The sequence below is a fragment of the Hetaerina americana genome, unplaced genomic scaffold, assembly GCF_022747635.1.
Source record: "Hetaerina americana unplaced genomic scaffold, ioHetAmer1.1.p SCAF_1, whole genome shotgun sequence".
Lineage (NCBI taxonomy): Eukaryota > Metazoa > Arthropoda > Insecta > Odonata > Calopterygidae > Hetaerina > Hetaerina americana.
Genome location: NW_027286069.1, coordinates 82,004,833 through 82,017,546, shown reverse-complemented (window position 1 = coordinate 82,017,546; position 12,714 = coordinate 82,004,833). Strand labels below are relative to the sequence as shown.

Genomic DNA, 12,714 nt, shown 5'->3' with positions numbered 1-12,714 from the left:
TCAAGAACCTGACTGGATGAATTAATCATTTAAATGCTAATTTTTAACTTTGCAAATTTAAAAAATCAGTGATGACCATATTAATCCATATGCAATAATTAGTTTCAACGTTTTGTCAGCAAACCATCATACTTGACATACAAAAGGCTTTAGTATACTTTGATAAGGTCAAAACACAAATATATAAATTCAAACAAAAATACACCCATTTTTATAAAATATTTATAAGTTTACAAAATCCAATTTTCTTTCATACTTCTGAAATTAGCCTGCATCTTGTGCATGTGATGAAAATTGTCAACAAAAACTATTTATTCCCCAAAGTAAATAAGTTATGAAGAACCTTTTTAAGTACTCATTTTAATCAGACTGTTATCATAAATGAGTCTGGCTAGTTATATAATCATGTATTGGACAAATCAAGTCAACATATTCAGTATGTATTATAGATTTCTGAGTTATTAAGCCACTTCCTTAAATTCTGAATGTCAGCATGACTGATGGGCTCTCATCTTTTAACTAATTAATACTTAGTTTCTTTAGCAATGTAAAAATTAATACTAATACAATTACAGAAAGTTAATGATGTCGCTATAAACTAATATATTACTCTCATTCCAAAATTGATTTCCTGGTTCAGACCTATAATTAGCTGTTAATAGGTAAACTTATAAGAACATACTGTCACTTGTTCACAGCATTATCATGCATTTAATCAAATGGATTGAGTTATTTTTGGAGATAAGAAAGGCGAAGATACAACAAAGTAAGGGGTTACCTAAAAATTAAGGAAATCCAAAGTGAAGAAACATCGAAGTATATTTAATTTCATTGAAACATTAAAAAGTGAAATTGTGAAATCTTAAATGGATAAAATAAGAGATAATGTAACATTCACTTATAAATATTATGAAAGTTTCATACAAATGCACCAAGGAGACATGTTAAAAGCACATCAATTATATTTTTTCCATCATTGATCACGCTGCCCTCTTTGACAATACAGTCTTGTCTAACTGTTAGAACAACACATCTTGGAATATCCACATTTCTCTCAAAAGTAACAACACATAAAAATCATGAAATATATAGACAACAATCACAAATGAATTCAGTTACAAAAAGATATTACCATACTTCAATCCAAATGCTGGTCATGAAAATAAAGAGTGAAACTACCAGAAGAACACAGTTGTAAAAACAACACAAATTTCAATCTTTGAAATATACTGAAAGAAATACTGAAAGTTTCATCACAACCAAATATGTACTTAAAAATGTTGAAAATATATACAGGGTACAGAATAATACTTACTTATTCTGATACACCAAGACCAATTTATAAATTGTTAACTCATCCATGAGCATATGATATTTTGTTGTACATACCATTAAATGGAAAATTCATATATTCAATTCCAAATACTTCTCTACCATCCAATCCCTTAAGAGGAGGTAGAATAAATATCACTCATAGCAAAGACATATATCACAGGTTTACCATCTTGGATAACTTTCAACACTCAGTCGTGCATGGTTATGTGGTTGAAATTTAATTATTATCATACACATCTTGACTAGTAAATACCAAACAAGTAGCAGCAAAAATGTCGCTAACTGTATTGAAAAAGCTATACATAGTTTGCAAATTATGCCGTCCATTGCCAAATTATTCACTCTACAAACTGGAACATGCTTCTTGGGTAACAATTTGCCAATAAGATTACGGCAATCTAGTGAAGAAAATGTGCCACATGCAAGCAGGAAACCAAATAAAACCAGCACACTTAGTTTTATTTTTAATGTGACAGACAATTCACTCTACTGAAATGCATCTGTAGTGAAGGAGACTCATTTTCACAATAACTCATATACTTAAACAATCATGATACTTGGTAATACATGTATGTATAATGAAAACTTTAAGATTGGATTACTCCAGAGAAATCACACCACAGAATCTAATGCACAGTTATCTTCTGCGCATACCTATGGCTGAGAGGGTTGATAATCCAAAAGTTTTCAAGCAATTGGAGCATCATCATCCTCTTCCTCAGTTCGACCAATAAATACTTCTTCATATCTTCTAATCCCCAGTCTTCTCACCCTTTCATGCCACTTATACCTACGAGCTGAATATACTAATGCCACAGCACCACCAATTAATGCCAATGGTATAAATGTTCCAAGTAAAATGGACGAACCTGAAACTGAAAAAAGGCAATATAAAAAATCTTTAAAAAAACAAAAATGGGGCATGTATTCAAATGCCATATATTACTAAAATAAGTGTTCTAGAATCTGTAATCTTTCTGTATTCATAAAATCACATTCAGAAGTACTTCTCAATATCTGCTTAATATTAAAACCTTAGATCCTAACAACCAAACATATACTGTATCTAAGTTTTAGTGAAACCCCATTTTTATGATAAAAAGACTATTCAATTAAATAATAAATAACTTTATTATAGGTTATCCATCACATAGAAATAGGCTTCTGAGCACTAAAGGACCTTCTTCATGATTTCTTCTGTAACCTCAACCCCCCTTCCTCATAATGATCAAAATGGAATCATTTATTTCCCTACCCCCACAACCCTACTCTAAAATATATTTCAATAGCCGCTCAATATCTCCTCCGTTCACTTTTCTACACTTCTTAACATTACATGCTTGAAATGCTTCCCTTAGATCTTCATAAGACCCATCAGTTGATCAACAGTCTCATTTTATCGCCAATTCAAATGGCAATAAAATGAATACCAACAATATACACCAAATTGTATACAATTAGCAGCACCCTTGACCAGAACTGACCATAAATATGATATACGGGTTGTTCAATAAGTCCTTAGTAAGAGGGCGATCAGTTCTAGGTCTGATAATGAAAATTTATGCTTTGAAAAAAATTTTATTTTTCAACATAATTACTTTAATATAAATACATTTCATCCAAGCTGAGCCCAGAGCCATTTTCTCATCTCTGTAGCATTCTTGTGGAAGTGCTGCAAATTACCTGTCTATAGCCGCAATCACTTATTGACTGGACGAAAAAACGTTGACGAACAAGGAAATAATTGGAAGAGGTGGAATCGGTAGAGGTGGAAGTCCAAGGGAGCCATACTCAGGGAGAAATTTCCAGCACTTCTTAGTGCAAATCCTTCAATTTTCCCATCGCCTAGACACTTTTGGGGGTAGGTACATTTCCTCTGCCGGGTCTGCTTTCACAAATTTTTACATCCAGTTTCATTAGAAGGTTAGACTAATACTCCCCAGGTATTATTTTACCTTTTTCAAGATAATCCATCAACAAAATTCCTTCCGCATACCAAAAAACTAAAGCCATAGCCTTTCCTACTGATGGCACTTGGCCTTCTCCTTTTTTCAAAGTGAGGAACCTGCCTCTATCCACTGCTTGGATTGTTGTTTCGATTTCGGCAGAAATGGCAAATCCATCGCTCATCAACTGTCAATTATTGATGCAGAAAATCTAACTCATTTTACATGAAATGCACCAAGCACTGCCAAGAAAGCATCATCCTAATGCATATTTGATCCAGAGTGACCACTCATGCCACCTTTCTGGCACATAGCCTTGTCATGTGCAAATTCCCAAGCAAATTTTATGATGCGTTCAATTTTATGATGCGTTCTTTGATATGCTTAAAATATTAGTAACTTCTCGCATATCTGTATGCTGATCTTCCAAAATCATATAGTGCACTTTTTTGATGATTGTTGCACCTTTTGGATTTTCTTCAGGTGGATCATTTTGGAGGCCTTCACAGCCACGCTTCCTCTCGGCCACCCATAGGAAATTGAAAGAGAACAGTCCCAATTAACATATGCTATCCTCGAATAAATTTTGGTTGGCATTAAACCTTCTTTGCAAAGAATTTTATCACTTCACAACACTCAATTTTTCCATTTCTAATAACACACATACCGCAACTGATCCAAACAACTGCTTACAGTGAGCAGCTAGATGGAGTGGCTTGCTACGATGGTAGGCTGAAAAGTAATGCACACATGCTTGCAGAGCACGAACAAAAGCAAAGAGCAAGAATGTGCAAAATGTACATTAAAGTACAATTCTTAAGTTTCAAAATCACACATTTATTTTTCAACATGGTCACCGTTCAGGCTAACACATTTCTCCCAACCTAACAATTTTTTTCATTCTATCACTGAAAAACTCTTTGACTTTTCTCGAATCCAGGACTTGACAGCTGTCTTCACCTCATTGTCCAAGGTGCAATGATTAACCTTGAGGTGTCTCTTGAGTTGGGGAAAAAAATCAAAATCGCAAGGCACAAAATCGAGGGAATAAGGAGAGTGTGGAATCAGATCAAATTTCAGGTTTCGCAGAGCCTCTCCAGTTGCGTGCGAGGTGTGTGGACGAGCATTGTCATGTTACTAGATTATTGGTGCCAGGCTGCCTTTTACACAACAAACTTCTTCCATGGATATTTAAATACAATTTGTGATATGCTTTTGAGTGATTCGCCAGTCATTTTGAATTAAATTTTCCACGAATTTGCGATGTTTATCGTCTGTAGCAGTGATCAGACATTCGCTGAAAGTTTCATCAACAATTATGTCCTTTCCAGATTCGCAACCACAAAATTTTACTACTCATCGATTTACAGTGGACCTATCAACAGCATCATCACCATAACCAGCCTTTAAACGATGATGAATCTCAGTAGGAGTCACTTTTTCAGCAGTTAAAAATTCGATAACAGCACACTGTCTAACTCGTGTTGACATACAGGTAGGCATACCAGTAGCACTAGAACAGGTGTTCATACTTCCGCTTCTTGAAATACACTGGATGACCGCAACGACCTCAAACGTGCGCATGTGCATTGAGGGGGAATTTACTTCCACAAGCTACCTAACGTGCTTCTGAAGGTCATTTTGTTTGTGCTCTAAAAGCATGTGTACATTAGTTTTCAGCCTACCCTTGTATTTCACGTGGCATCTACTAAGAATTGTGCTAACATGAGAGTAGTGATACCAACTAGAAGTGAGACCAAGAAGTTTTCAGACCACCCTTATAATATCATAGTAAAATAAAAATAGAATTTTGAAAGATCATTCAAATAGGCATCTGTGTTGGCAATGACATCCTTGTTAGACATAAATTGTTTTCCTCTGAGCCATTTTTTTCTTTATTGGAAATTTAAAAAAATATCATTGAAGGGCAAATATGGAGAGTACATTGATTGTTGTAATAATCTGAACATTCCATAATTTTTTCCATCAAAATTAATCAATTTTTAATTATTAAAACTTAAACGACAAGAATTTTCTTCTTTGGAAATGAGGATTTTTTTCAATTTCTTTGCTCAACCAGTGCAATAACTATACCTAATACTCTCCATTTATCATTTGTCCTTAATGCAAGTAATCGATGCAGGTGATTCTGTGTACATCCCAAAAAAACATGCTCACCACCTTAATTTCACTGTCTTTAGAGCCAGATCACCTTTATAAATCCAGTTTTAACTGTTCCTTTGCCTCTTGGAGTGTAGTAGTGTATCCATGTTTAGTACACACTAATGTGTCAATGTAGAAACTCGTTATGACTGTGATGGAGAAGCACCAAACCAGACTTCACAATTGCATTTATTCTCCACTGAAAGCAAAGGCGGCACATATTTTGCTGAGGCTTCATTACCGACCCAATTTTTCATGCAAAATGGAAACCAATGTAACTTATGATATGCTCGTAGACTAAACTATATCATCAACTTTAATTTGTTGATCACACAAAACCATAACGTTGATTTTGTAAATCATTTTGGAGGTAGTCAATTTCATTGGACATCCCAAACGATGTTCATTATTTGTGGATGTACAGTCACATTTAAACCCATTTACCCAATTGTAAACAGTCACAAACAGGAGCAGATGTACCATGAACATCATTGAACTCGATTTTGATCTCTTAGGTGTTAATCCTTTTATACTGAGAAGTTTAATCACCACAAGAAACTTATTTTTCCAAATAAATAAAATTTTGTTGCTTCAATTTACCATCAAAATGAAACCATGTGATGATATAGCCGAAACTTTAACAGCAGTTTAGTGAGAGTTGAGGCTTACTAAATGCCAACCTTTTCCTATCCAACAAGCACCACCTTTTGGATTTCCTAAGGAATTATTCACAGACTCACGAATGAAGAGAAGACTAATTTATTCAAAAATAAGCACTTCTGTCATTTCCTTGAAATTGTTAATAGACAACAATCTTTAAATATTCCTTAAGAATTAATTAGATCACAATGATAGTAAATTTTGGAGCACTCTTTCATAGACTAAGTGAAGCATGTTTTAATATGACACCCCTTGAGGCATTTCTGAGATTCTGTGTATGGAAAATGTAACATGGAATTCACATCAAGTGATGTCTAATGTGGTCACTACAATAAATGCTCATTGTTATCTGTATCCATAAAATTTCAAGGACATCAATTAATACTTTTTTTCTCAACAACCTACTGCATACAAACTGTTTATGCTTAGAATATTTTCTTATTTTTTATATAGAGAGTGAAATTTTATTTTTATCCTTATTTGATTTATGTGGCAAATAGAAATAATGTTGAAATCTAGGTATGAATTTGCAAATAATTCATGGCATATACGCGTATGCATTTTATATATGCACTATACGAGCAACTAAATTTTATTTTTTATTCATTCTTCAGTTTGCTTTTGATTGCTTACTATGCATGCTGGGTTGCAGCCAATAATAAGATACAAGCGAGTTTGAAATTTGGGAGAAACTCTTCTGTGCGCTGAATAACAACAAAAACTATTCTTCTCCTTTGCTAATTAATGCTCAGATGTAAGTTTGAAATGTCCTACGATTGCCTCTGATAATTCCACACAAATTAGAAGATAAGTATAACACCCAAAAATGCTAACTAATTCGTGTTTTTTTCCACGAAATTAATGTAAAAATTAATACCTGATGTTCCTGACGTTTCATCTTGCTCTGGAGTTGCACGTGGAAAAGCAGGTTCGAAACGGATCCCATTATGCTTGTCAGCTTGATATCTTATCGCGGTCTGCGAAGGAGGCAAGGGGTTACAATTTCCTGCGCTGGCTCTTTTAAAACCAGGTCTGCACCTACAATATCCCTTTGTGCCTTCATCCTGCTGACAAGTTTCATCTCTCCCACACATAAATAGTCTTGTGATGGAACATTCAACATCTGTGTCATAAATATAATATCATTTTAATGACAATAAAAAGTTGATTATTTCAATTATCAATCGGCACATTCAAAAGTTTATACACATTCTCTAACACCATGAACAGCCAAAATATTTAATGCATCAAAAGTTTAATTTATGATTAATGCACAGGGTCTTTGTTAACTAAGCAGCCGAATTATAAATGTAACATTACATCGCTTCTACTAGAGACATTTCAAACACAATTACCGTGGCGATAAAAATGAAACTTGACGGGGGATATCAACAAAAAATCCTCTACTAATGGAGAATTAACCCTTACAATTCTTTCCCTCAATAAAATTTAGGCAGTGGTATAATACAAATACCTTTACGTTCGAATGATTGCGGATTAAATGCATTGACTGTATACAATCAACTAGGAGAAATATAAAAGTTAAGCAGGCACAAACCTTTCCCGTGTACTCCAATAGACAACGATAAAAACAGGAACAGAATATATATACGATGGTATTCCATGGCTGTTATATCACACTAAAAATCCATTTTAAAAATCTTCAAACAAATGTAAACCTAGTTCTGAAAGTCGTTTCGAAAAATTATACTTTTACAATGTAAATTATAAAATGACATAGATCAAAGAGGCAAAGATTTACAACAGGTTTCAACCACTACTTTACATTACACACATTAGGTACTTGCTGATAAGCAAAAACAAAATGGTTGCTAAGGGCGCTACCTGGTTTTAATATTTGAAACCACCAAATTCAATAGCCGGCACCGACTTTGAAAGCATAAATATTTATGTAATTTCTCCGTATCCCGAAACTTGATATTATAAATAAATAACGGATGCCGAAAATTATGGAGTTCATTCGTAAATAAATAAAAGCAGCATGCGTTATCTTGAAGGAAAGTCTTAACTATTAGAATAAGTCCAATGAGGTTCGTTTAAACTGCGAAGTCCTAATTTTTCTGAAATGAAATAATACTTCATTGGGAATATTAGAACAATGAAAACAGTCCAAAACAACTAACATTTCAATTTCAAACAATGAGATTTTTGGATAATCAAAATATAGGGGTATATGTTTTCTTGAAATGTCTTCTATATCAATACTCCCATATAACAAGCAATTAAACCTGATAGAAGATGGAGCGTAAATACTGAAACATTTTTCAGGATTGAACAGTTGAGTTTCGGCTCTGAAGTCATATCCGTTCATTCGATGTCTCCAGTGTTATCCTCGAAGTTCATTACATTCAGGTAAAGTTAGTAAAACTGCATTTTTATTATGAATTTAGTTTGTTACGAGATTCATTAACATTGCAGCTATTATCATCTTCTTTAAACCTATTTTCAGAAAAAGTCTCTGCCTTGCAAGTTACCTAGGTATTTATTTTTGGAGTTTAATTATTGAAATTTTTTGAGAATTTAGAAAAAGGAATATGCTAAATTGTTTGGAAACCTAAATGAGTTTGATACCTTGAGTACAATGCGAGCCGGCTCCGAAATTCCCTACTGTTACTGAGGACTAGTATTTCATTGCACCATACGCCATTTATGTGCCTACAAGTTTCTATCAATGGTAAATATTAATTACTGATGTCATGAATGTGTTTAAAGTGAGTCCCCATTTAGGCTAAAATTTCCATTTCAGAACGCACGAGTTTAATTGTGACAAAATGGAAGTTATGGTCCCACACTTTTTGGGTACATCAAACCTAAAAGAAAAGTAGCAAAGAAAAAGAGAAAATAAAATCGAATTATAAGTGAGGGCAAAATTAAACACTGCATAGACATATGTTACATTCGTAGGTGCATGGGCTAGTTAGTTGCCACTATTTGTATTAGCTTGTATGTTAAAATGGGTTTTGCAAGAATATATTTATCTGGGTGGGTGTGAATTAACTAACCCTTAGATGGGTAATTTTGGCATCCGTATCGTTTTGGGCACTACAGTGTGCTTGTGCTTTGTGGGCCTTAGCATTGGACAAGTTAAAAAAAAGTTTATGGCCTCATTTAAGTCTCTTCAGAGAATCTACTCCATTTAATAATTTTTAATAACACTCTGTCAATGCATACGTATGTATGCACTTTTGTGTGATATTCATAGTTTCTTGCAAGTTCTTCTTTTCCTGAGGTTATAATTTGTCTTATTTGGCTGAAAGAAACTTATTGAGTGAAATAAATGTTACTGAATCAGGACTGCAATGCTATAACATTCATAGACCAGGTAGAAACCCACAAACTAGCCTAAAAACCTCCAATTAAGTATCAATATTTACTTTGACAAATATTCCGCCCCAGAAACTTGAGGTGGAGAAAAATTTGATTGAAATGATCTGGGTAAATCACAATTAAAATGTACATGATATCAGGCTGTATACATATACCTCCAAACTCCTTCCTTGCTCAATATATTATTTCATCCAATTTGCCCATCATTGTGCAGCCAAAGTTATTTGCTTTAGGGATCAAATTGCAACTGCCTTTCCCGAAGAATGGAAAATAAGGTAGTTATATGATCCCAGCATGTAAATCAGGAAGTAGGGAGAATTTTACAATTATCAACCCTGTAATAACCAAGCTATTTGAATGTCTGGTTGTTCAAAATGTTTCTCTGTTTAGGGACAACTTGGATTTCAAACTGGATGCTCCATAAAGACAAACCTTTCAAAATTTCAGAGTTTAAGAGGACGCCTCGGTAGCTTAAGTGGCTAAAGCACTCGACCGGATATTGAGGGATCTGGGTTCGAGTCCCAGTCAAGGCGAATGATTTTTACGCGTTGAAATTGATGCATTAAAAGACAAACCTATTCATCATCATGGGTTATTTCCTTATTCAAGGTTTTGGACACTACCAAGCAACTCTTGGATATTGCTTGGACTTCCATTTGCTTGCTCTACATTCCCCTTCCATTTCATCTTGCTTTTTACCTAATTTCTAGGAGGCTAAATGCCTATTCTCCTTCTTACTCCATGCCTCGTAACACCCTTCATTCTATTATTTATTTATATACAATGGGAAAATATTTCCCTATTACTTATGGCCTTCGACATCCTACTGCCTCTCAATGCTCCCACCATCCATTCCAAATTTAACATAGCTCTCAATTCTTCCATAATATTTAAAACTTCATTGAATGTTTCACTCTCTATTCAGTATCTTCTTGTCATCCAAATCTCTTGTCTCGAGGACGAAGTTTAGGATTCATACTGCCCAATGCTGCACATTAAATATGGTTTTGACTCTTTTTTATCACCTGTCTACTTTTTTATACCTGTCATAATAGTTTCTTGACAAAGTGTTTCATTTAGTTCTCTGAAAATTTTTCTTCCAATTTGTGTTACTGTGGCTTCCTTCTTTCTCTCTTCCATCCTTATTATCATGTCTACTGCAACATGTGGCTTCCTAATTATCTTTCGGTTTATATTTACTTATGTTTCTTATGCTGGTGTTTCTATCCCTTTTTCCAAGTCTGTCCAACTTTCCTCAACAGGTCCCACCACCTTAAACTCTGTCAAGGGAGTTCTGTCAATATTTTTTGATACTCTTTTTGAGCCCATTAAAGCTTCAACATTCCACAATTGCACTCTTTCATTCCTTATGATTTAAAAGTACATTTCATACAATGATTAAAATTTGCATCTGCCATGGGATGCTGTCGGTATTGATGTTATTCCTAAATCTATGTCTAACCATGATGTAATGTGACTAGTACCTACCTCTTTCTCCCGGCATTTTATGTGCCTATACCAGTGATGTAGTTAGGACAAGGTGGTTGGTTATCATCGAACTCTTTCTGCAAATCTAAATTTCTTTCTCTGCAATTATTAGTGATCCCTAGAACGTACCTCCCCCACTTCCATCCCTTTGCCTACTACTGTTTCAATCCCTTATCAATAATAGGTGTTTCACTCCTAATTCCTCAATTATTTCTTCTAATTGGTCATAAAATATATCTATCTCCTTCTTCCTCCTGGTGACTACTTGCATATGCATCTGGGTTACTACTAGATTGAGTGGGTCTGCCTTTACCTCTGCCAATTAATTCAATCATTCACTAGTTCTACACATATTCGCTGCTCCTCTTCAGTTTCCCAGTAAGTGCTGCAACTACATTTACTTTCATCCTTCCTCAATAAATTACTCTGTAACTTTTAGTCTATTGATCTCCACTCTTCCTCGACTTCAACACACATAGCTCTAGTATGTCTAAACTTTCTTACTCCATTTTGATAATGACTTTTCCCAACTTCCCTGCCTTTTATGTACTCGATGGTTTCTGGCTCAACTATGTGGAAGTTCATGTCTGTTAACTGAAGAACCCAATGTATTTTTTCACTGTTCTTTATCTTGGTACTACTAGTATCAACGCTTAGGTGTCATCATCAGTGATGATGATGCCTAAGTGTTGAAAATAGTAGTACCAAAATAAAGAACAGTGAAAAAATTAATTGTGTTCTTCATTTCCCTGTCCTCAAAATCATTCTAAAATTCCATGTACATACCCAAAGAGATGAAATTAGACTGAATTAAAGTTGGAAGACATGAAAAGTATAATAGACAGACACCACGAGGAAATAAAATAGAAAATAAAAAAAATAAATATGTTTGAGGAATGAAGCAAGGAAGAAGTATTGGAGGCTCAAGAAAAGGAAGAAAGACAATTCAATCAAATACCAATGGAAAGGTAGGTAGAAAAAGCATCAACATGTTGTCATTATTACTGCAAAGTACGAATACGGAACAGAGTATGTAAAAGGGTTGCACAGGACAGAAAAGGTTTGAGAGCCCGTTGATCCATCTTCAAGTTTTATAAAAGAAAAAATAAATTTTAGAGTGGTACAGTTAGAAAAGGGAATATTTATCATAAATTTTTTAATACATGGATCCTATTTTGTAAATTATGATTGGTGTGGTGGTTCAGGTAGAAAAGGGATGGCAGCCCTTTCGTGGTGATTTATGTAAATATTTCCTCCATTACTAGGTACAAATATGTAGTCTATTGTAAAACCATTGTAAAACTTGTGTTTAAATGAACTAACTGATTCCACATAGCATCATCTTGAATATAAGTAGGTATGTACTTCCTTTCAGACTTAACTTAAAATTGATACTACAATTTTTGTCATTAACTGACTGCTATATAAACCTTGAATATTTCAACCGCGTATTGATCCTGTTCCTTTCTCAACTACTTTTCAGATTACAACACCAGACTACTTGTAGCTTAAACTTCCATAGAATATTGATAATAAAAATTGAGTTTCATTCTATTGCATCAGATTTCATGCAAAACTTCCAACTGAAACAAATGATGGTTATGTAGTTTTTTTCTTTGTGAAGGTGATGTTTTAATACTAAAAATGTTGAGATGCCATTTTTTTGGGATTTAGATTCAGCTTTAAGATCTGTGAAAAAATGAACAATAACAGGTATGCAAGTCATTTACAATATGTAGTACAATTCTTGCAGGCTAAACAGAATGCTTTGGCC

The 12,714-nt window shown here is 34.2% G+C and overlaps 1 protein-coding gene across 1 annotated transcript; it reads right to left on the bottom strand.

The window, feature by feature from the left end:
* Nucleotides 1-801: 801 nt before the first annotated feature.
* Nucleotides 802-7,908, bottom strand: LOC139686310 (uncharacterized). Its single transcript, XM_071583467.1, has 3 exons — nucleotides 7,663-7,908; nucleotides 6,982-7,227; nucleotides 802-2,210 (listed from the first exon to the last, which is right to left on the bottom strand). Exons 1-3 carry the CDS (start codon nucleotides 7,727-7,729, stop codon nucleotides 2,023-2,025), a joined length of 501 nt encoding a protein of 166 aa, XP_071439568.1. The 5' UTR covers nucleotides 7,730-7,908; the 3' UTR covers nucleotides 802-2,022.
* Between the last annotated feature and the right edge of the window lie 4,806 nt (nucleotides 7,909-12,714).